The sequence below is a fragment of the Rhinoderma darwinii genome, chromosome 2 (genome assembly GCF_050947455.1).
Source record: "Rhinoderma darwinii isolate aRhiDar2 chromosome 2, aRhiDar2.hap1, whole genome shotgun sequence".
Classification (NCBI taxonomy): domain Eukaryota; kingdom Metazoa; phylum Chordata; class Amphibia; order Anura; family Rhinodermatidae; genus Rhinoderma; species Rhinoderma darwinii.
Window position 1 is genome coordinate 459758647 of NC_134688.1, and position 25922 is coordinate 459784568.

The 25922-nt window shown below is 42.5% G+C and overlaps 1 protein-coding gene across 2 annotated transcripts in view; it reads left to right on the forward strand.

Moving 5' to 3' along the window:
- LOC142743628 (interferon alpha/beta receptor 1-like) overlaps positions 1–25922 on the forward strand; it is a 75737-nt gene that overhangs the window by 17380 nt on the left and 32435 nt on the right. For both annotated transcript variants that reach the window (XM_075854573.1, XM_075854571.1), the window contains exons 5-8: positions 5099–5252; positions 11060–11165; positions 14907–15076; positions 25616–25776. In XM_075854573.1, the coding sequence (XP_075710688.1) occupies positions 5099–5252; positions 11060–11165; positions 14907–15076; positions 25616–25776 (591 nt within the window). The remainder of the gene's footprint in view (positions 1–5098; positions 5253–11059; positions 11166–14906; positions 15077–25615; positions 25777–25922) is intronic.

The window sequence follows — 25922 nt, forward strand, 5'->3', positions numbered from 1 at the left end:
GCGGGTCTCCGATGGGGTGTCATGGCAGCCGGGGGACTGATAAAAGCCCCCAGGTCTGCCCTGGACATATGCCTGTTAGGACGCGCCGGAGGCACGTCCTAACAGATTGCCTGTCAGATTTACACTGACAGGCAATAATGCTCTGGTATACGAAGTATACCAGAGCATTATAGCAGCGATCGGAACATCGCACAGTAAAGTCCCCTAGTGGGACTAATAAAATCAGTCATCAAAGTGAAATAAAGAATATTAATAAAAAGTACAGTAAAAAAATAAATCCATTTTTTTCCATAAAAAGTGGTTTTATTTAGTAAAAGTGTAAAAAAAAAAAAAAAGTACACATATATGGTATCGCCGCGACCGTAATGACTCCATTAATAAAGTTAATATGTAATTTAAACCGCAAAGTGAACACCGTAAAAAAAAAACGCAAAAAACTATGGCGAAATTGCAATTTTTTTCCATTGCCCCCCAAAAAAGTCATAATAAAAATGAATCAATAAGTCCCATGTACCCCAAAACAGTACCATTCAAAACTACGTCTTGTCCCGCAGAAAACAAGCCCAAAAAATCACTACATTGATGGAAAAATAAAAAAGTTACGGCTCTTGGAAAGCGACGATGCAAAAACAAATAATTTTAGTTCAAAAGTGTTTTTATTGTGCAAAAGTCGTAAAACATAAAAAACCTCCACATATGTGGTATCGCCGTAATCGTACCGACCCATAGAATAAAGGTCACATGTTAATTACGTCGCATAGTGAACGGCGTCAATTTAAAAACACATAGAACAATGGCGGAATTTCAGTTTTTTTTTATAATCCCCCCCCAAAAAGGTTAATAAAAGTTAATATAAAAATTATATGTACCCAAAAATGGTGCCATTAAAAAGCACAACTAATCCCGCAAAAAACAAGTCCTCATACAGCTATGTAGACGAAAAAATAAAAACGTTATAGCTCTTTGAATGCGACTATAGAAAAACGAATAAAATAGCTTGGTCATTAAGGCCTAAAATGGGCTGGTCACTAAGGGGTTAAAGTCTATCAGTGTTTTTGGTGCAACTTTCTAAATACTTTTTACTAAAAACTATTTTCACTTTTTGAGATACAGCTGCTTTATATCCTGAATACAGAGCAGCTGTATATTTCGTTAAGACCTCAAACCGTCAGGTCAGCGGGACTGACGGGCTCTGTGTCAGTGGGTCCTGAGACACTCCGGACCTGCTGACACCGAACCCGTCAGTCCAGGGTTTATATTCAATATTGCACTCAATCAAAAGGCAGAAGGAAAGCTAATATTATGAGTGTGATGACTAATGATTTGTATAATCGCAGTTTCCTTACCCAAGAGCATAAAGAGCACCTCTCCGCTCTCCTGACATGTCTGTTTTTGTAAGTACTGGTATTTCCCATTAACCCCTTGACTTACCATGAAGTAGCGGCACGTCATGGTGCAGGGAGAGAAGTATGGAGCATGCTCACAGGTTGAACGCGGTTCATATGCTGCGGGTGTCGGCTGTGTTTTATAATAGACACCCGGGAGTAACGTCCAGGAACAGCGATCCCGCTGTTCCTGGGCGTTTAACCCCTTAAATGCTGCGGTCAAGCGCGACCACAGCATCTGAGGCATCATAGAGAGGGAGGCGCCCCCCTCTGACAGCTCATCGGCGGCCCCATAGCACGTTCGAGGGTCGCCAATGGTTGTCATGGCCTAATTCAGACCCCCAGGACTGCCTTCACTCTGCCTCTCTTAATAAAAGCCTGCAAAAATGACTATACACTGCAATACATTAGTATTGCAGTGTATAGTACCAGCAATCTAACGATCGCTGGTTCAAGTCCCCTAGGGGGACTAATGACATTTGTAAAAAAAAGAAAGTTAAATAAAGTTTTTAGTAGTGAAAATACAATAAAAATATATTAAAAGTTCAAAAAAAGCCTTTTCCCATTTTTCCTCTATTGTAATGTAAAAAAGAAACACAATTGGTATCGCTGCGTCCGTAAAAGTCCGCTATAAAAATATAGCATTATTTAATTCGTTCGGTGAGCGCTGCAAAAATATAAAAGACCAGAATCACTGTTTTTTGGTCAACTTAGCGATAAAAAAAAATGAAATAAAAAGTGATCAAAAAGTCGTATGTACCAATAAAAACCACAGCTCGTGCCGCAAAAAATTTAGCAGTACGAGGGTTAATCAACAAAGAAATAAAAAAGTTATGGCTTACAGAATTTGGAGACACAAATATTTTTTTTTTTTTCTAACAAATAGTTTTATCTTTATAAAAGGAGTAAAACATTAAGAAAACTATATAAATTTGGTATCACCGTAATCGTATTGACCAGCAGAATAAAGTTAAATTGTTGTTTTTGACGCACGGTGAAAGACGTAAAAACTAAACCCAAAAGAAAATGGAGGAATCACAGTTTTTAAAAAAAAAATTTTTCCCGTTTAACAGTATATTATATTATATAACAGTATATTATATAGTATGTAACTCCTCCAACAAAAAATAAGCCCTCACACTGCTCCATTAATGGAAAAATAAATTTTTTTATGGCTCATAGAAGGCGGGGAGCGAAAAACAAAAATCAAAAAATGGCCTGGACTTCAAGGGGCTAAATAACCATTCTGGCGCATCTTTCCTAAGAACTCTACATTGTATTGTTGCTCTGTTATTCCTCTTTGAAATTAATGAATAAATTGACAACTTGGCATTACCATTCCTTTTGTCAATGCTGCGTGTTCCTACACATTCTGACCGTGTCCAATCAGGGCTAAAGGTATCAGATTATGTAGGGACACACACACTGTTTACATGGGGATTTGGTATTTCGTAAAATGGACATGTAAGTTAGAGCGGAGTGATCCTTTTTACTACACCACACAGGAGAGCTGACAGATCCTCTATACTACACCACACAGGAGAGCTGACAGATCCTCTATACTACACCACACAGGAGAGCTGACAGATCCTCTATACTACACCACACAGGAGAGCTGACATCTCCTCTATACTACACCACACAGGAGAGCTGACAGATCCTCTATACTACACCACACAGGAGAGCTGACAGATCCTCTATACTACACCACACAGGAGAGCCGACAGATCCTCTATACTACACCACACAGGAGAGCCGACAGATCCTCTATACTACACCACACAGGAGAGCTGACAGATCCTCTATACTACACCACACAGGAGAGCTGACATCTCCTCTATACTACACCACACAGGAGAGCTGACAGATCCTCTATACTACACCACACAGGAGAGCTGACAGATCCTCTATACTACACCACACAGGAGAGCTGACAGATCCTCTATACTACACCACACAGGAGAGCTGACAGATCCTCTATACTACACCACACAGGAGAGCTGACAGATCCTCTATACTACACCACACAGGAGAGCTGACAGATCCTCTATACTACACCGCACAGGAGAGCCGACAGCTCCTCTATACTACACCACACAGGAGAGCCGACAGCTCCTCTATACTACACCACACAGGAGAGCCGACAGATCCTCTATACTACACCACACAGGAGAGCCGACAGATCCTCTATACTACACCACACAGGAGAGCTGACAGCTCCTCTATACTACACCACACAGGAGAGCTGACAGCTCCTCTATACTACACCACACAGGAGTGCTGACAGCTCCTCTATACTACACCACACAGGAGAGCTGACAGCTCCTCTATACTACACCACACAGGAGAGCCGACAGATCCTCTATACTACACCACACAGGAGAGCTGACAGATCCTCTATACTACACCACACAGGAGAGCTGACAGATCCTCTATACTACACCACACAGGAGAGCTGACAGATCCTCTATACTACACCACACAGGAGAGCTGACCGCTCCTCTATACTACACCACGCAAGAGAGCTGACAGATCCTCTATACTACACCACACAGGAGAGCTGACAGATCCTCTATACTACGCCACGCAGGAGAGCTGACAGATCCTCTATACTACACCACGCAGGAGAGCTGACAGCTCCTCTATACTACACCACGCAGGAGAGCTGACCGCTCCTCTATACTACACCACGCAGGAGAGCTGACCGCTCCTCTATACTACACCACGCAGGAGAGCTGACAGATCCTCTATACTACACCACGCAGGAGAGCCGACAGATCCTCTATACTACACCACACAGGAGAGCAGACAGATCCTCTATACTACACCACACAGGAGAGCTGACAGATCCTCTATACTACACCACACAGGAGAGCTGACAGCTCCTCTATACTACACCACACAGGAGAGCTGACAGATCCTCTATACTACACACAGGAGAACGGACAGATCCTCTATACTACACCACACAGGAGAGCTGACAGATCCTCTATACTATACCACACAGGAGAGCTGACAGATCTTCTTTATTCTCCCCAAGAAGCATTACCTTTGACCATATGCATGAAAGTTTAAAGAGCTGTCAGCAGGTCAGACCCTATAACTTAAAGGAATTGTCCAGAATTAGAAAACATGTCTCCTTTCTACCAAAAAACAACTCGGGCCAGTTATAGCCAGTCTCCGCTTTCTGCTCTATGGGAGTAAGATGCATCAGATTTATTAAGAGGCGCACGCTGACCATGCTCCACAATTGTGACCGTGCTCCATTTACCCCCCCCCCCCCCCGCCCCCAATCGGATATTGGAGGAGGAGCGATGAGGTGAGTATACATATTTATCTATATGTATTTTTATTTTGTTTTAATGTCCAATAAGTAGTCTAATTGTGGAATTGTCTGATTGGGTAGGGGGGGGGGGGGCAAGGTACTTGGCTCAGCACAGGCCTCTACCTTGCTCTCCCCCACAGAGTGAAATCTACTGAAAATCCACAAAATAGCTAGGTGCTGGCTTCGATTTCTGCTAAAATTTACGCCAGTTTGGCGTAAATTAGGATACATTTATCAGGCCGCAGTGACCCCGTATTCTTCTTGTCCATGGACAGTAGTACCAAGCACAGCCCCAGGACAAAATTGGTGCTGTTTCAGGAAAAGATGTTTAAAGATGTTAAAAGTTTAAAATGTTTTATAACAAAACTTTTTTTTTTTTTTTATGTAGAAATTCAAATTTAGCAGATTTCGCAGTTATATAATTCCACCCAATGAACTCCTCCTTGGTCAAACGTATTGCGTGAAGGTTCAAGTATATAACCTTAAGACAATGGAGTTGAGTCAATTTAGCCCAGAAGACTGTTTCACAGCGCCACCACAAGGTAAGGTATTGATTCTCAAATGAAACGTGTTATAAACTAGACCCTTTTTCCCTTTTAAAAAGGTTGTATGTTTCCTAAGATCTTTTTGTGTTTTTTTTGTTTTTTTTCTTGTAATGGAGGCAAATTTTTTACATAATGCTTTATAGGTGTTTAACCCCTTAAGGACGTGGACTTGTTGGCACGCTCAGGACGCAGCCCCATTTTTCAAATCTGACATGTCACTTTATGTGGTAATAACTTCAGAATGCTTTTACCTATCCAAGCGATTCTGAGATTGTTTTCTCATGACGCATTATACTTTAAGTTAATGTTAAAATTTAGTCGATACATTCAGTATTTTATTGTGAAAAACGCCAAAATTTAGCGAGTAATTGCAAAAATGAACATTTTTCTAAATTCAAATGTATCTGCTTGTAAGACAAATAGTAATACCACAAAAAATAAATTCTAATTAACATCGCCATATGTCTACTTTAGATTGGTATAGTTTTGTGAACATCCTTTTATTTTTCTAGGACATTACAAGGCTTACAACATTAGCAGAAATTTCTCACATTTTCAAGAAAATTTCAAAGGGCTATTTTTACAGGGGCCAGTTCAGTAGTGAAGTGGTTTTGAGGGGCCCATACAATGCAAACCCCCCATAAATCGCCCCATTTTAAAAACTGAAGCCCTCAAAGTATTCAAAACAGCATTCAGGAAGTTTATTAACCTTTTAGGCGTTTCACAGGAATTACAGCAAAGTAGAGGTGAAATTTATAAATTTTTTTTTTTTTGCAGAAATGTATATTTAAAGAGACTCTGTCACCACATTATAAGTGCCCTGTCTCCTACATAAGGAGATCGGCGCTATAATGTAGGTGACAGCAGTGCTTTTTATTTAGAAAAACAATCTATTTTTAGCACTTTATTAGTGATTTTAGCTTTATGCTAATGAGTTTCTTAATGCCCAACTGAGTGTGTTTTACTTAAGACCAAGTGGGTGTTGTACAGAGGGGTGTATGACGCTGACCAATCAGTGACCAATCAGCGTCATACACTTCTCTCCATTCATTTACTCCGCGTATAGTGACACTGCATTATTCACTATGTGCTGTCTTATACTGACACGTTAACGTTACTGAAGTGTTTAGATAGTGACTAGACATTCCTTCCAGCCACGACGGAATCCCGACACTTCCCTAACGTTTCTGTGGTACTTACAGCAGAGCAAAGCGTAATCTCGCGAGATCACGCTGTAAATGACAAGTTACAGCGAGATTACGCTTTGCTCTGCTGTAAGTACCACAGAAACTTTACCAAAGGGTTGGGATGGTGAATAGACATCCCGTCCTGGCTGGAAGGAATGTCTATTCACTGTCTAACCACTTCAGTAACGTTAATGTGTCAGTATAAGACAGCACATACTGATCTAGCAGGATCCCTATACGCTGAGGAAATGAATGGGGAGAAGTGCATGACGCTGATTGGTCACTGATTGGTCAGCGTCATACACTCATCTGTACAACACCCAGTTGGTCTAAATTAAAGTAAAAACACATTGGGCATTAAGAAAGTAAGAAAGTAATTGGCATAAAGCTAAAATCGCTAATAAAGTGGTAAAAATGATCGTTTTTCTAAATAAAAAGCATTACTGTCACCTACATTACAGCGCCCATGTCCTTATGTAGGAGACAGGGCACTTATAATGTGGTGACAGAGCCTCTTTAATCCTTTTTTTCTGCAACACAAAGTTTTACCCGAGAAATGCAACTCCATATTTATTGCCCAGATTCTGCAGTTCTTAGAAATATCCCACATGTGGCCCAAGTGTGCTAATGGACCGAAGCACCGATCTGAGAAGCAGAGGAGCACCTCGAGGATTTTGGGGCCTTCTTTTTATTCGAATATATTTTAGGCACCATGTCCGCTTTGAAGAGTTCTTGTGATGCCAAAACAGTGGAAACCCCCCCAAAAAGAATCAATTTGGCAAACTACACCCCTCAAGCAACTTATCAAGGGGTTTTAGTGGGCATTTTGACCCCACAGTTTTTTTGCTGAATGTAGTGGAATATAGCCGTGAAAATTAAAATCTAAATTTTTTTTTTCCAATAAAACGTAGACATTTTCAATTTTTACGAGACATAAAGGAGAAAAAAGCATTTAAAAAGCAATGTCCGATTGCGGCAATACCCCATATGTGGTAATAAACTGCTGTTTGGACACACCGCAAACCTCAGAACCGAAGGAGCGCTATTTGGATTTTTGAGCTGAAGTTTTGCTGCAATAGTTTTCGGGTGCTATGTCGCATTTGCATTTTTCCTGATGGACCAAATCAAAAACTAGGCTGCGTCCTTTAGGGGTTAACCCGCTGGGTTAGCGCCGTAATTTTTTTTTATTATAAAACATGCAAATTGCTGTTTTTTGGTCACGTTGGCTCTCCAAAAAAATGTAATAAAAAGTGATCATAAAGTTGAATATACCTCAAAATGGTATCGTTAAAAACTACAGCTCGCCCTGCAAAAATCAAGCCCTCATATCGCTAAATTGACGGAAAAATAAAAAAGTTATGGCTCTGTGGTAAAACTTAAAAATCGCAGTTTTTTTCCCCATTTCACCCCACAAAATATTTATCTATGGATAGGTGATCAATATTGATTATGGTAAAACACCTTTAAGTTCTGCCAGAGACCTACATAGTTAATGCATTATGTTGTACAAGTGATCACATATTCAAGTCCCCTAGTGGGGTAAAATAAAGTGTAATATTTTTTTTTCGAAAATATATATATATATATATATATATATTATTTTTTTTAAATCATTAAAAGTGCAAAAAAAATGTTTTATGTATAAAGAGGTAAACAATAAATAAAATATAATGTGTATCGCCACGCCCGTGTAGATGCATACTGTTAAAGGGAATGTGTCGCTAGAATTTATTTTATTTTTTTTCCGTTAAACAGTTAGTATATAAATGATTACACATTGTTCTAATTTTTTTAATTTTTTCGCAAGTCAGGAAATATTATAAATTAGATTCTAATTTATAACATTTCCATGTGCTGGTCACTAGAGGGAGCAGTTCCCAAAATTGCAGCATTGGCATGTGGCATTGGCATGTGCTTTATGCTGCAAAATTTGAGAAGACACACTCACTCTAGTGTCCTCAAACAATCCCCCCTCCTTTATTCTGGCTAGTGCCAGGAGAAAGGAGGGGGTTGAATGTTCAAACCTCCTACACTGTGTGCCGCCATTTTTTGAGCGAATGCACAGTGTAGGAGGCTAGATACAGTGGTAATCACACAGTATAACACGAACATACACAGACATAACTTACCTGCTCCTGCCGCTGCTGCCTCCGTTCCTAGTCCTTGCGTCTGAACATTAGGCCGTAAGCCGCGACTGGAAGTAGTCGTCTTACTGTCCGGCCGCGGCTTCGGTCCACATGAAAATGGCGCCGGATGTCGCTCTGCCGAAGACCTTCCTTTTGGTCTGTGTGGGAGCGGCGCATGCGCCGTTCCCACACAGACGGCGTACGCTATAGTGAATGGAACGGCTCCCGTTCGCATTCTCTTTGGGGATGTATGTGCCGTATTCCATCTCTGTATGTGTCGTTAATCTACACATTCAGAGATGAAAAAAAAAATGTCAGCCCCCATAGAGAAGTAAAAGTGAGAAAAAAGTACAACACAAAAACACAAATAAATAACATTTATTTTAATGACATACTAAAAGCAAAAACATATAAAAAAATTTTTTTTTTCGTGACACCTTCCCTTTAAAATATAATGTTACTTCTACTGCTCGTTTAGCGTCGTAAAAAAAAAATATTCAGAGTTGCTGTTTTTTGGTCACTTTGCCTTCCCAGAAAATTAAATAAAATATTGTCCCCCAAATGTATTCCAAATGATGATACATTTGATATGTAACAAATAATACTGTAAAATTATTATGTTATTTATCCTGCACGGTGAACGCCATTAAGGAAAAAAAAATTATAATGTTGGAATTGCGGTTTTTTTGTTCTTCCCGCCTTCAAAAATCAGTAATAAAAAGTGAAGAAAAAGTCATATGTACCCTAATATGGCATCAATAAAAACGACAGTTCGCCCCGCAAGAAACGGGCCCTACGACAGCTCCAGCGATGGAAAAATAGATTTTTTTTTTTCTTTTTTAAAGGTATTAACTCCTTCCCGACCGCCCACTGTCTTTTGACGGCAGGCGGTGCAGGTCCCCAGCCTACAACGTCGTCTTTGGCGTCGCTGTAGATCAGGCTGATGAGCGCTCGTGTGAGCGCTCATCATCTAAGCAGGAGCTGTAACAGCTCCTGATCCTAGAGAAGCCTCCTGAATACAGCTGGGGTCAGCAAATATTCGGACCCCAGCTGTTTAACCCTTTTATTACCGCGGTCCGAACCGCGGCATAATCAAAGGGAATTCCCCTCTTTGATCGCATCACCGGAACGCTGGTGATGCGATCAAACACCGGGGAATCCCTCTGCAGTCAGCCCTGGGGACCTACAAAGGACCCCAGGGCTGTCTGTTCCGTGTGCCTTCTGTTCGGGCACACTATGTGCTGCCCGATCAGCAGCCTGTGTCATAGTGACACAGTGTAATGTATTAGCGTACAGAAGTATGCTAATACATTACAAGTAAAAAAAAAAAAGTTACAAATAAAGTTATCCCTTGATGCGATTAAAAAAAAAAAGTCCCAAAAAGAGTCTTTATTTTGCATAAATTACATTTTATTGCCCCTACACTAAGTAAAAACAGAAAACCTACACATATTAGGTATCTACACGACCGTAATAACCTGAAGAATTAATCGAATGGGTTATTTAGCGTGAACCGTGAACGGGATAAAAAAATAAACCCCAAAAACTATTCCGAGAATCGCTTTTTCCTATATTCACGTCGTAAAAAAAATATTTTTACCCCCAAACTGTGGGGAAAAAAATAATACTATTTCTCTCGCATAAAACAAGGCCTCATACAGCCACCTCAATGAAAAAATAAAAAAGTTATGGCTGCTGAAGCGCAGAGAGGCAAAAACAGAAAAATTGAGCTGGTCATTAAGGGGTTAGAACATAAGAAAGCATAAAACATAAGCTGTATAAACTTGGCATCTTTGTAATGTTACTGACCCACAGAATAAAGTTACCATTTAATTTTTCCCGCACAGTTAACACAGTGAAATCAAAACCCGAAAAACAATGGCAGAATTGCTGTTTTTTCCATTCCACCTCACGCAAAAAACTGTTAAAGATTTTCAGCACATTATTTGGTACATGAAATGATTCCATTAATAAATACAACTCGTCACGCAAAAATCAAGCACTCATACGGCTGTATCGACGGAAAAATAAAAAAGTTATGGCTTCCAAGAGGAAGGCGGGGATGAAAAAGTAAAAACTGGCGGCGATGTTAGGGCTTATTCACATGAGCATGTTAAACGACCGTGTGACGGCCGTTGAAATAGCGACCGTCCCACGGACCAATGTGATTCAATGTGGCCGTTCACACAGCCGTTGTTTCAACGGACCATGTGATGGGTCCGTGCGAATATAGGACATGTCCGTTCTTTTCGCACATCACGCATCCCTCCATAGACTCTCCACTATGTGGGATGCGAGACCGCTGAGCACGGATGCACCTCGGACGTGAAAAACGGCAGTTTTTCACGTCCGAGATGCGCAGCGCTCGTGTAAATAAGGCCTTAGAGGAACACAAAAAATGGCAGAAAAAGTCTTGCCTAAATATAGCCATAAGTTCTTTTTAATAATGGATAAGGATTTCTTTGTAAAGTCTTTGTCTTGTCTTTTATAGAACTACCGACTAATCTGAGGACGGAGGCGCTAGACTTAACATACCTACTGAAGTGGGACTGGGACTTTGACCAGTCTCCAAATGCCACATTTTCTGTGGAAAAGTGGTAAGTGCTCAAGAAACACGCCCAATGAATAAATAAAGACCATAACGTTATCTGCGTGTATTTTCAGTTTCTGAATAGGAAGTTACAGAAAAAGGTGCACAGCAGCACAGAGTATTTCTCATGCAAAACATTAAAGGGGTTGTCCAGAAGTAGAAAAACAGAACTGCTTTCTTTCAAAAACAGCGCAAAACCTGTCCACTGGTTGTGTGTAGTATTGCAGCTCAACCCCTTTCACTTTAGTGTAGCTAAAGTGCAAAATACCAACACAACCCATGGATCAGTTTGGCACTGTTTTGTGTTTTTTTTCTAATTCTGTACCAACCCCTTTTAGGGAATTTTTATTATAGATAACTTGTTCAAAGAATCAACCACCACAACATCCAATGGCAGAGCGTTCCATAGTCCCACTGCTCTTACAGTAAAGAATCCCGTCTGTGATGATGGTGAAACCTTTTTTCCTCTAGACGTAGAGGATGCCTTGTCCTTGTCACGGGCCTAGGTGTAAAAAGATCATTCGAAAGATCTCTCTACTGTCCAGTTATATGTTTGTACATTGTGATTAGAGCGCCCCTAAGCCGTCTATGTTCTAAACTGAATAGCCCCTTGTTTGATCACCTTTCTTGGTACTGTAATCCACCTGTTCCCTTAATTACCTTGGTCGCCATTCTTTGCACCCGTTCTAGTTCAGCCATGTCCTTCTTATACACAGGTGCCCAAAATTGTACCCAATATTCCATGTGCGGTCTGACTAATGATTTGTATAGAGGCAAAACTATGTTCTTGTCCTGAGCATCTTTGCCTATTTTGATGCAGGATTCTATTTGCCTTGGCAGCAGCTGCCGGGCGCTGGTTGGTAAAGGTAAATGTCCTGTCCACCAATATCCCCAAATCTTTTTCAGTAGTAGTTTTACCCAGTGTTTTACCATGTAATGCATAATTGTAAATTTGTTTCCTCGGCCCAGGTACGTGAAGTTTATTTGCATTGAGATATTCGAGAATAGCATCTCTTAGAAAACCCTCAAATATTTTACCCACAATGGAGGTTAAACTTACAGGCCTATAGTTTCCAGGCTCACATTTTGACCCCTTTTTTAATATCGGCACTACATTTGCTATGTGCCAGTCCTGTGGAATAGACCCAGTCATGATAGAATCCACGGTACTTAAAGAGACCCTTTCACCTGCCCATACATGTGCAGCGTGTAATGGGCAGGGTTGCACAAACCCTGGGGCACTTTACATTTTTTCCCTACCCTCCTCCGTTATTTAGATATCGGTGCCGTTATATTTGGCGCCCAATATTTAAATAACCCTCTGGTCTGTCAATGGGGCGTGTAATTTGCAAGGGGGCGTGTAAGATCGCTGTGACACTGTCCAATCAGTTACAGACCGTGTTACAGTGAGAGCTGGAGAGAGGAGAGCGTGTGCGCGCGCGCAGCTCGGAGCTGTGCGCACGCTCTTACTCACTCTTCACGTCTCGGCAGACAAGAATGACAAGACTGTGATCTCTCTGTCTCTCTCTCTCGCGAGAGCTCACACAGTCTTGTTGTTCTTGTCTGCCGAGAGCATGCGCCCACAGCTCCGAGCTGCGCGTGCACGCACACACTCTCCTCTCTCCAGCACTTGCTGTGGCACTGTCTGTATCTGATTGGACAGTGTTACAGTGATGTTACACGCCCCCTTGCCAGTGCACGCCCATTGACAGTTCAGGGGGTTATTTAAACTATCGGGCACCAAATATAATGGCACCGATCACTAAATAACGGAGGAGGGTAAAAAAATAATTTAACATGTCCCAGGGTTTGTGCAGCCCTGCCCATTACATGCCGCACTCCGCTGCACATGTATGGGCAGGTGAAAGGTTCTCTTTAATTCCTGCAGAACGCGGGGTTGTATGCCTATTAGATTAGCTAGGAGATTGGGCATTACTGAACTAGTTGCAGATCCTCTCTTAGCCCATGAAAATTGGCCTTCCTGAAGTTTAGTGTTTTTGTAGGTACTCTACCAAACATCTTATTAAAGGATACGTGAAAATGTATTCTGTTGCGGTCGCTATTACCTAGGTGACCCCCAACATGTATTATTGATATCCTGTCCGGCCTATTGATTAAAACTAGCTCTAGAAGTGCCCCCTCTTGTTGGGTCCTTCACCAGTTGTGAAAGGTAATTGTCATTAATTATTGTCAAAAACCTGTTTCCTTATTTTGACCTGCAGGTTTCTGCCTCCCAGTTTATATCAGGGTAGTTAAAGTCCCCCATAATATGACCGCTTATTCTGAAAATCACCTGAAAAGATCGGTACGATTTAAAGCTGACCTGTCATTTAAATATGTTGCCCTAGTTAAATGGGTTGTCTGGGTTTAGAAAAAGGGTCTGAGAATGGGCCAGTTATTGGGTAATCAGGAGTTGAAGTTATTCTCATGTTTACAGTCTTCCTCATACCCAATTTTATAAATATGGTCCGGTTCGTCATGCGTATGGTATGGAGAATAGGAGTAACGCGGTCACAATAATGGATAACGTCTTGATAGGAGTTATTAGCAAGACTGGTCATACTTCGGGCCTTATATCTCTTCTATACAAAAGTCTTCTGATAAGATTCCTAGATGACTCACCTTCCATATTGAGGAGTAAATGGGAAAGAGATCTTGGGCCCGTAGAAGAAAGTCAGTGGGGAGAGATATTGTCGCGGATTCCTAAACTTTCTATGAATGAGGCACATCTGGTACATCGGGTGTATGGAACGCCGGAATTTCTGACTAAAATTGGGGTCAGGGACTCCCCCCGACTGTCCTAGGTGTGGCGGGGAACCTGGCACGTTGATCCACATGATATGGCAATGTGGGCAGCTGCGACAGTTCTGGTCTGAGGTATCGGACACTATCTCTTCTGTGTATCCGGTATCGGTAGATTTCACTCCGTTGGTATGTGGAGAATATTTCTATTGGCCGTTGCTCGTATGCTGTATGTGGCTAGGAAGCTTATTGCACCACATTGGCTGGATGACAGACCGCCTACGCTATCGGAATTCTGTAACAAAGTCACGTGGTTAACACGTATGGAAAGATATATTTACACAGCTAGAAATGTTAAGCAATACATTCGATAAAATATGGTCTCCATGGGTGGAGAGCAGGGGCCTGGGATCATCGTCAGATGTTGCGTCTGAGATGCAATCTGGAACGTGATCGTCGGGTACATAATGTCTGATGCTTGGAGTAATCGGATCGGCCTTAGGGGGTTTTGTTAACTCTTTTTCAAACATGCAATAGATTTACAGATGGTATATTATGTATCTGATATTGATATATGTGATGTTCCTTTGTATTCGTGGGCATGCATACTTTGGAAGAAGGGGGGAGTTTTATATGTATTGCGGGGCTGTATCGCAAATGTTTTGTTTTTGATGAAAATAAAAAATTACTTGATTTAAAAAAAAAAAAAGATAAAGGGTCTGAGGTTGTCGTCCCCCCCCCTGGAAATAGCGCCACCCTTGTCTGTAGGCTGTGTCTGGTATTGCGTCTTCTTCACCTTCACTTGCATTGTTCTGTCATTGTTTGTGGCAGATTCTTGGTGCAGAATTCTTACCTGGCCTAAATGTCTTGAGATACTTTGTAGTAATAAACATGCATTTGGCAACACACTGTTTAAATTCTAATAATATAAGATAGTACTCACGTCCACTTGTATGAATGATGATGAACAAGTAATCACAATCCCCTTTGTTTTTATCTATATTAGTTATCAAGACGTCTGCACTAAGATAAAGGGATGTGAAAATATTACAAACTCTCAGTGTGACTGCTCCGTGTTGTACTTCGGGGGAAACTATATCCTCCGTGCTTCCGTGTACGACAGACAAAGAGAAGTAAAGAGCTCCAGTGTTATACAGTTTGCTCCATACCTAGAGAGTAAGTGCCATCCTCACAATACATACTACACTCATTCATTATGTTTAGACAGCCGGTTGCTGTAGCTGGGAGGTCACAGAATGTTCCTGGAACGCGCCTGGATAGTTCCATAGCAACAATCCAGGAATTTACTGGGTGACAACTGCAAATCCCCATAGCGTTGTGTATACCGCTGTTGTCACTGAATATGCTCCAGGCGGCTTCCTGTTTCCTGTAGATGTTTAAATCGTTTTTTGAAAAAAAAATGTGAAAAATATTGACGTAATAATCAAGAAAAACATCAAATTTGATGGAGTCAACGTAGTCCCACAGTACGGAGCAAAGTGGAGCACATCTTAATAAATGGCTAAATAAAGCAGAGCTGTAACCATGTAAGAAAAAGTATGTAAGGACCACATAGTGGCCTCAAAAGCAAGGCATAGAAAACATACACAGGAGAAGAGAGAAAAAAAGAAAGAGGGAAAGAAAAAAGTGGAGGAGGGAGACTGTCCCCGATCACTCCACCAATTCGGATCCTAATTTAAACGGAACCTGTCAGCAGCATTTTACCTTTTCACCTATTAAACCAGCAATACCTGGAGGAAGTGGGTTAAAAAATTTTTTTTAATGTAACCTATAATTATCTTCTAAGCAGCTCTGTACCTTTTTAGTATTCAGTTTTTATTTAGTGTTCTTGTGCCGTATGCTAATGAGCATAAGAGTCATACCTTCCTTTCCGAATTGACCCCACCTCCTCACTTTTGATTGACCGCTCCTCGACTCCCCCAGCACACACGAAATCCCGCGCTTGCGCATCGATGTCCTGTTCTGCACAACGAGACACCATAGCGGCGGCGCATGTGCAGTAACTAGATTTGAGGCCCTGATTAAGCAGGAAAGGGTGTTGGACCAAGCATGACAGACGAGATTTCGACATGCAGGGTGGGCCAGTTTTCGGGGGTGGGCAGGCATAAGAATAGGAACGGGCGAGACTGTCGGATTATTACCATAAAAGGCACAAAATGTTTGCAGACCGTAAATTTCGGTGGGAGGAGAAATTTAGGAGAGCGGATAACGGCACTGAACTTTTGACAGCAGCGGCCAGCAAGGGGGTGAGTAGAGCTGAATAGGTGAAATGCTGGTGACCTGTTCCCCTTAACCCCTTGGAGACACAGTCAATTTTGGCCTTGTGGACACAGCCTATTTTTTTTCAAATCTGGCGTGTCACCTTATGTGGTAATAACTCCGGAATACTTTTACCTATCCAAGTGATTCTGAGATTTTCTCGTGACACATTATACTTTATGTTAGTAAAAAAAAATTGGTCGATTTAAATTCAATATTTATGTGTGAAAAACACCAAAATGTAGAGAAAATTTGCAAAAATTAGCATTTTTAGAAATTTAAATGTATGCTTGTGAGACAGATAGTAACTATTTTGTGTAGTATTACTATTTCACATACCCCATATGTCTACTTTATGTTTGCATTGTTTTTTGAACATTCTTTTATTTTTCTAGGACGTTACAAGGTTTAGAACTTTAGCAGCAATTTCTCAAATCTTCAAGAAAATTTCAAAAGGCTATTTTTTTCAGGGACCAGTTCAGTTCTGAAGTGGCTTTGAGGGTCTTATATATTAGAAAGTCCCCATAAATCACCCCATTTTAAAAACTGCACCCCTCAAAGTATTTAAAACCGCATTAAAAAAGTGTCTTAACCCTTTAGGCGTTTCACAGGAATTAAAGCAAAGTGGAGGTGAAATTTACAAATGTCATTTTTTTGCAAAATTAATTTGTAATAATTTTTTCCCCGTAACACAGAAGGTTTTACCAGAGAAACACAATTTAATATTTATTGCACAGATTCTGCAGTTTTTAGAAATATCCCACATGTGGCCCTAGTGTGGCCATCAGGGTATATGTAATATGTGCAGAGTACATCAGGGTATATGTGAGCTGTGCGGAGTACATCAGGGCATATGTAAGCTGTGCGGAGTACATCAGGCTATATGTAAGCCATGCGGAGTACATCATGGTATATGTAAGCCGTGAGGAGTACATCAGGGTATATGTAATCTGTGCGGAGTACATCAGGGTATATGTAAGCTGTGCGGAGTACATCAGGGTATATGTAAGCTGTGCGGAGTACATCGGGGTATATGTAAGCTGTGCGGAGTACATCGGGGTATATGTAAGCTGTGCGGAGTACATCGGGGTATATGTAAGCTGTGCGGAGTACATCGGGGTATATGTAATCTGTGCGGAGTACATCGGGGTATATGTAATCTGTGCGGAGTACATCGGGGTATATGTAAGCTGTGCGGAGTACATCAGGGTATATGTAAGCTGTGCGGGGTACATCAGGGCATATGTAATCTGTGCGGAGTACATCAGGGTATATGTGAGCTGTGCGGAGTACATCAGGGCATATGTAAGCTGTGCGGAGTACATCAGGGTATATGTAAGCTGTGCGGAGTACATCAGGGTATATGTAAACTGGACGGAGTACATCAGGGTATATGTAATCTGTGCGGAGTACATCAGGGTATATGTAAGCTGTGCGGAGTACATCAGGGTATATGTAAGCTGTGCGGAGTACATCAGGGTATATGTAAGCTGTGAGGAGTACATCGGGGTATATGTAAGCTGTGCGGAGTACATCGGGGTATATGTAAGCTGTGCGGAGTACATCGGGGTATATGTAAGCTGTGCGGAGTACATCGGGGTATATGTAATCTGTGCGGAGTACATCGGGGTATATGTAATCTGTGCGGAGTACATCGGGGTATATGTAATCTGTGCGGAGTACATCGGGGTATATGTAAGCTGTGCGGGGTACATCAGGGCATATGTAATCTGTGCGGAGTACATCAGGGTATATGTGAGCTGTGCGGAGTACATCAGGGCATATGTGAGCTGTGCGGAGTACATCAGGGTATATGTAAGCTGTGCGGAGTACATCAGGGTATATGTAAACTGGACGGAGTACATCAGGGTATATGTAATCTGTGCGGAGTACATCAGGGTATATGTAAACTGGACGGAGTACATCAGGGTATATGTAATCTGTGCGGAGTACATCAGGGTATATGTAAGCTGTGCGGAGTACATCAGGGTATATGTAAGCTGTGCGGAGTACATCAGGGTATATGTAAGCTGTGAGGAGTACATCAGGGTATATGTAAGCTGTGCGGAGTACATCAGGGTATATGTAAGCTGTGCGGAGTACATCAGGGTATATGTAAGCTGTGCGGAGTACATCGGGGTATATGTAAGCTGTGCGGAGTACATCAGGGTATATGTAAGCTGTGCGGAGTACATCAGGGTATATGTAAGCTGTGCGGAGTACATCAGGGTATATGTAAGCTGTGCGGAGTACATCAGGGTATATGTAAGCTGTGCGGAGTAAATCAGGGTATATGTAAGCTGTGCGGAGTACATCAGGGTATATGTAAGCTGTGCGGAGTACATCAGGGTATATGTAAGCTGTGCGGAGTACATCAGGGTATATGTAAGCTGTGCGGAGTACATCAGGGTATATGTAAGCTGTGCGGAGTACATCAGGGTATATGTAAGCTGTGCGGAGTACATCACGGTATATGTAAGCTGTGCGGAGTACATCAGGGTATATGTAATCTGTGCGGAGTACATCAGGGTATATGTAAGCTGTGCGGAGTACATCAGGGTATATGTAATCTGTGAGGAGTACATCAGGGTATATGTAAGCCGTGCGGAGAACATCAGGGTATATGTAAGCCGGGCGGAGTACATCAGGGTATATGTAAACTTTGAGGAGTACATCAGGGTATATGTAAGCCGTGCGGAGTACATCAGGGTATATGTAAGCCGTGCGGAGTACATCAGGGTATATGTAAGCCGTGCGGAGTACATCAGGGTATATGTAATCCGTGCGGAGTACATCAGGGTATATGTAAGCCGTGCGGAATACATCAGGGTATATGTAAGCCGTGCGGAATACATCAGGGTATATGTAAGCCGTGCGGAATACATCGGGGTATATGTAAGCCGTGCGGAATACATCGGGGTATATGTAAGCCGTGCGGAGTACATCGGGGTATATGTAAGCCGTGCGGAGTACATCGGGGTATATGTAAGCCGTGCGGAGTACATCGGGGTATATGTAAGCCGTGCGGAGTACATCGGGGTATATGTAAGCCGTGCGGAGTACATCGGGGTATATGTAAGCCGTGCGGAGTACATCGGGGTATATGTAAGCTGTGCGGAGTACATCGGGGTATATGTAAGCTGTGCGGAGTACATCGGGGTATATGTAAGCTGTGCGGAGTACATCGGGGTATATGTAATCTGTGCGGAGTACATCGGGGTATATGTAATCTGTGCGGAGTACATCGGGGTATATGTAATCTGTGCGGAGTACATCGGGGTATATGTAATCTGTGCGGAGTACATCGGGGTATATGTAATCTGTGCGGAGTACATCGGGGTATATGTAATCTGTGCGGAGTACATCGGGGTATATGTAAGCTGTGCGGAGTACATCGGGGTATATGTAAGCTGTGCGGAGTACATCGGGGTATATGTAAGCTGTGCGGAGTACATCGGGGTATATGTAAGCTGTGCGGAGTACATCGGGGTATATGTAAGCTGTGCGGAGTACATCGCAGTATATGTAAGCTGTGCGGAGTACATCGGGGTATATGTAAGCTGTGCGGAGTAAATCGGGGTATATGTAAGCCGGGCGGAGTACATCAGGGTATATGTAAACTTTGAGGAGTACATCAGGGTATATGTAAGCCGTGCGGAGTACATCAGGGTATATGTAAGCCGTGCGGAGTACATCAGGGTATATGTAAGCCGTGCGGAGTACATCAGGGTATATGTAAGCCGTGCGGAGTACATCAGGGTATATGTAAGCCGTGCGGAGTACATCACGGTATATGTAAGCCGTGCGGAGTACATCAGGGTATATGTAAGCCGTGCGGAGTACATCAGGGTATATGTAAGCCGTGCGGAGTACATCAGGGTATATGTAAGCCGTGCGGAGTACATCAGGGTATATGTAAGCCGTGCGGAGTACATCAGGGTATATGTAAGCCGTGCGGAGTACATCAGGGTATATGTAAGCCGTGCGGAGTACATCAGGGTATATGTAAGCCGTGCGGAGTACATCAGGGTATATGTAAGCCGTGCGGAGTACATCAGGGTATATGTAAGCCGTGCGGAGTACATCAGGGTATATGTAAGCCGTGCGGAGTACATCAGGGTATATGTAAGCCGTGCGGAGTACATCAGGGTATATGTAAGCCGTGCGGAGTACATCAGGGTATATGTAAGCCGTGCGGAGTACATCAGGGTATATGTAAGCTGTGCGGAGTACATCAGGGTATATGTAAGCTGTGCGGAGTACATTAGGGTATATGTAATCTGTGCGGAGTACATCAGGGTATATGTAAGCTGTGCGGAGTACATCAGGGTATATGTAAGCCGTGCGGAGAACATCAGGGTATATGTAAGCTGGGCGGAGTACATCAGGGTATATGTAAACTTTGAGGAGTACATCAGGGTATATGTAAGCCGTGCGGAGTACATCAGGGTATATGTAAGCAGTGCGGAGTACATCAGGGTATATGTAAGCCGTGCGGAGTACATCAGGGTATATGTAAGCCGTGCGGAGTACATCAGGGTATATGTAAGCCGTGCGGAGTACATCAGGGTATATGTAAGCCGTGCGGAGTACATCAGGGTATATGTAAGCCGTGCGGAGTACATCAGGGTATATGTAAGCCGTGCGGAGTACATCAGGGTATATGTAAGCCGTGCGGAGTACATCAGGGTATATGTAAGCTGGGCGGAGTACATAAGGGTATATGTAAACTGAGGAGTACATCAGGGTATATGTAATCTGTGAGGAGTACATCAGGGTATATGTAATCTGTGAGGAGTACATCAGGGTATATGTAAGCCGTGCGAAGAACATCAGCGTATATGTAAGCTGGGCGGAGTACATCAGGGTATATGTAAACTGTGAGGAGTACATCAGGGTATATGTAAGCCGTGCGGAGTACATCAGGGTATATGTAAGCCGTGCGGAGTACATCAGGGTATATGTAAGCCGTGCGGAGTACATCAGGGTATATGTAATCTGTGCGGAGTACATCAGGGTATATGTAATCTGTGCGGAGTACATCAGGGTATATGTAATCTGGCCGGAGTACATCAGGGTATATGTAATCTGTGCGGAGTACATCAGGGTATATGTAATCTGTGCGGAGTACATCAGGGTATATGTAATCTGGCCGGAGTACATCAGGGTATATGTAATCTGTGCGGAGTACATCAGGGTATATGTAAGCTGGGCGGAGTACATCAGGGTATATGTAATCTGTGCGGAGTACATCAGGGTATATGTAATATGTGAGGAGTACATCAGGGTATATGTAATCTGTGCGGAGTACATCAGGGTATATGTAAGCCGTGCGGAGTACATCGGGGTATATGTAAGCCGTGCGGAGTACATCGGGGTATATGTAAGCCGTGCGGAGTACATCGGGGTATATGTAAGCCGTGCGGAGTACATCCGGGTATAATAATGTCGTAAATTAATAATAATCCGCAGATATGTGGCCAGTGTCACACTTAGGGCTTATTCAGACGAACGTGATATACGTCCGTGCAACGCGCGTGATTTTCACGCGCCTCGCACGGACCTATATTAGTCTATGGGGCAGTGCAGACAGTCCGTGATTTTTACGCAGCGTGAGTCCGTTGCGTAAAACCCACGACATGTCCGTTCTTTGTGCGTATTTTGCGCATCACGCACCCATTGAAGTCAATGGGTGCGTGAAAATCCCGCTCAACACACGGAAGCACTTCCGTGGGACGCGCGTGATTCGCGCAACAGCAGTAAAACTATGAATGTAAACAGAAAAGCACTACGTTCTTTTCTGTTTACAAACATCCAAACGGAGTGTCATAATAATGGCGGCTGCGCGAAAATCACGCAGCCGCGCATGATATGGTGTTGACACACGGAGCTGTTAAGTGCCTTTTGCGCATGCAAAACACAGAGTTTTTTGCGTGCGCAAAACGCAAACGCTCGTGTGAATCCGGCCTTATAAATGGTGCCCAAACTTATCCGCTTTTGGAACACTTCACATTTTGCATCGCCATATTCTGAGAGCCAGAACTTTTTTTATTTTTTCTCCACCGGAGCTGTGTGAGGGCTTATTTGTTGTGGGACAATCTGTAGTTTTCATTGGTACCATGTTGGGGTACATGCGATTTATTTGATCACTTTGTCTTCCATTTTTGGCACGCAAGGTGACCAAAAACCATAAATTCTGAAGTTTTTTTTATTCTTTTTTTTTTTTTTTTTTACAGTGTTCACCATGGGCTATAAATGACATTTTACTTTATTCGGCGGGTCGGTACGATTACGGCGATACCAGATGTATATAGTTTTTTTATGTTTTACAGCGTTTGCACAATAAAATCACTTTTGTTTAAATAATACATTTTTTGTGTCACCATATTCGGAGAGCCATGACTTTTTTATTTTTCATCAAAAAAGCTGTGTATGGTCTTGTTTTTTGCGAGACGGGCGGGCGGGGCCTAATTGGCTAACATACGTGGCAGACCAGGAGGCCATTGTTAGGCCTCTGGGTGCCATAGCAACGATCGACAACACTGCGCATCGCAGCGATGCCGATCGGCTAAAAACCACTTTAGATGCCGCAATAGCTTTTGATTGTGGCATCTAAGGGGTTAATGGCAGGGATCAGAGCTAGCTCCGTTCCCTGCCATTACAGCACGGTGTCAGCTGTAACATACAGCTGACACTGGCGGCTGATGTCACAGGCTCCGCTTCTGAGCCTGCGCCATCTTGTTTCTGGGGACGGAAGAATTTTTGACCCCGCCTCCGGGTGGGACCTTGCAGGCTTCCGTACTTGGCAGACAGGAGGCCATTGTTAGGCCTCCGGTCTGCCGGAGCAGTCATCGGAACCTCGCGATTACACTGCTGGGTTTAGATCTGTTAGGAAAACCCCATAGATATAGTGCTCGCTTTTGAGCTCTGTATTTAGGTGTTAATCGACCAGATCGGAAACTTGCTCCAGTCCTGGCCAGGCAGCAGGTTGTCAGCTGCAATATACAGCCGACACCTGCTGGCGACCATCATCATCGCGTACTATTACTTTCCTTTGCCTTAAGACCATAGCGACAGCGACATAATAGTACGTGACATGTCGCCAAGGGGTTAACCCCTTTGCGCACCCAGACGTGCTATTACATCCGGTTGCAGGGGGTGATGTTCGGAGCGTGCTCACGCGCTGAGCACGCTCCATATGCTGCGGGTGTCGGTTGTATTTTACAGCGGACACCCGAGACTAACAGCCGGGAGCAGTGATCGCGCTGCTCCTGGCTGTTTAACCCCTCAAATGCTGCGGTCAATCGTGACCGCAGCATCTGAGGTGTTGAAAAGAGGGGGCGGACCCCTCCGACAGCTCATCGCCGCCCCCCCCCGCAGTGAGATCGCGGGTGATGATGGTTGTTATGGCAGCCCAGGGGCCTAATGAAGGCCCCCAGAGCTGCCTTTACTTTGCCTCTGCTAAGACCTGTGGCAGGGCTTAACAGAAACCTGAAAAAATGACGATCTAACGATCGCTGGTTCGCGTCCCCTAGGGTGGCTAATAAAGTGTGTAAAAAAAAAAAAAAAAAGTTAAACGTTTTTAGTAGTGAAAAAAATATTCAAAGTTCAAAAAAAAAAACCTTTCCCAATTTTCCCCCTAAAGTAATGTAAAAAATAAAAAAAGGAAATAAAATTGGTATCGCTGCACCCGTAAAAGTCTGAACTTTTACAATATAGCGTTATTTATGCGCACGGTGAACACTGTAAAAAATAAAACATAAACGCCTAAATCGCTGTTTTTTGGTCAACTTAGCTCTCAAATTTTTTTTTATAAAAAGTGATCAAAAAGTTCTACGTAGAAAAAAATGGTACCAATAAAAACTACAGCTCATCCCGCAAAAAATAATCCCTCACACGCTCAATCTGTGAAATAATAAAAATGTTATGGCTCTCACAATGTGGTACACAAAACTATTTTTTTTTTACCAAAAAGTTTATCATCAATAAAAGTAGTAAAATATAAAAATACCTACATAATTTTGGTATCGTCGTAATCGTATTGAGCCACAAAATAAAGATAAGTTGTTGTTTTTACCGTACGGTGATTGTTGTAAAAACGAAACACAAAAAACAATTGAGGAATGGCACTTTTTTTCCAACTTCAGCCTGCAAAGAAATTTTTTTACGTTTCCCAGCACATTATATGGAACTATAAATGGTACCAAAGAAACCAACTCCTCCTGCAAAAAATAAGCCCTCACACCGCTCTATTGATGGAAAAATAAAAAGTTACGGCTCTTGGAATACGGGGAGTGAAAAACGAAAATAAAAAATAAAAAAATGGCTTTGTCCCAAAGGGGTTAAGGAAAGCCCAAATAGAAATAGTGCTCCTCCAACGATCAAGCAGGGGCAGAGAGAAATCTCATGTTCGCAGAGTAGATTATCCAGGGGGAGCAGATCTTCTCAGACAAGTTAACCTTACTCTAAAGAATGCAAAGTTTCTCATAGACCATAATCCAGGATAACTTTAACTTCACACGATCGAAATTAATCAAAAAAGTCTTCCATGTCCTGTCGTGTTGCGTGTCGTCCCCCCCCCCCCCATCGTGATTCTGGCAGCCAGTAACATAATTGGGATTGATTTTTGGGTATGTTTGGAGATATCAGGAACAGATTTATTTATTTTCAAAGCGGGTGCACGCCTCCTAGGTCACAGTCCAAAGGTGACCCCTCAATCAAGACAAAAGAAAGTGAGGCAGCACTATCAGATATTTGGATAAGGATCCTTTTATTCCACGTGGAATAAAAGGATCCTTATCCAAATATCTGGTAGTGCTGCCTCACTTTCTTTTGTCAAAAATAAAATTAGATGTCATGATGCTGGTGCTGACATACATCGGGACTAATGTCTGGTTGCTGCAGTTCTTCCGGCTTCAGAGTTGAAATTTTTAGAGCATACCTTGCTGGTTCAGTGTCTCCACAGACCATGCTGTAGTGATTTAGCGTTTTGAGAAGTGTCATCCTTGTAATTGGTTAATAGGAGCTCCACAAAACTTTTACCATGTGTGTTTGTTGATCAGCTTGCTGACTGTTTCCAACGGCAAACAGCAGAACTCTGAATACAGCTCTGGAGTATAGCTCGTAATTCAAAGTACATTTACTATTATTTACTGTTTTAACGATCAGCACATCATTTAATATCCGCTATAAATAGAGTCACATGCTAGATTGGCATGCTGTAAGTTGTAGTTTTCTGCAATAGGTGGAAAACCACAGGATGGAGACCACTTACCTAGAGTAGAGCGCAAAGTAAAAAATAAGCTTTTATTATAGTAACTCTAATTTGACGTGGTGGACAAGACCTTTTTGGGGCCCTGCAAAATAATTTGTAATTAAGGAATAAAAGTCAAACAAATCTGTATGAGCGTTTGATTTGTGATGTCTTGTTAACAGCTGTTCTTGGACCTCCAAAAGATTTGAAGATGCGCATTGAAAACAATGTTTTGTTTGTTGATGTGAGTAAACCCGAAGTATTTAAGAATGCAGAATTGGATTCTTTCTGCGATTGGTTGACCCACCTGAAATATTGGAACAATTCAACACTCAATGCAGAGGTAAGTTTTTACATGTGTAAGTTGCAGTCTAAGTTCTGCAACATATCAGTCAGGCAGGTGATCCTCAATCTTAAAAAATGTTGAAAAAAGAAATGCACTTATTTATATGAAGACTTTTTGGAGTCCTGCTAATGCTGGAAGCTGCA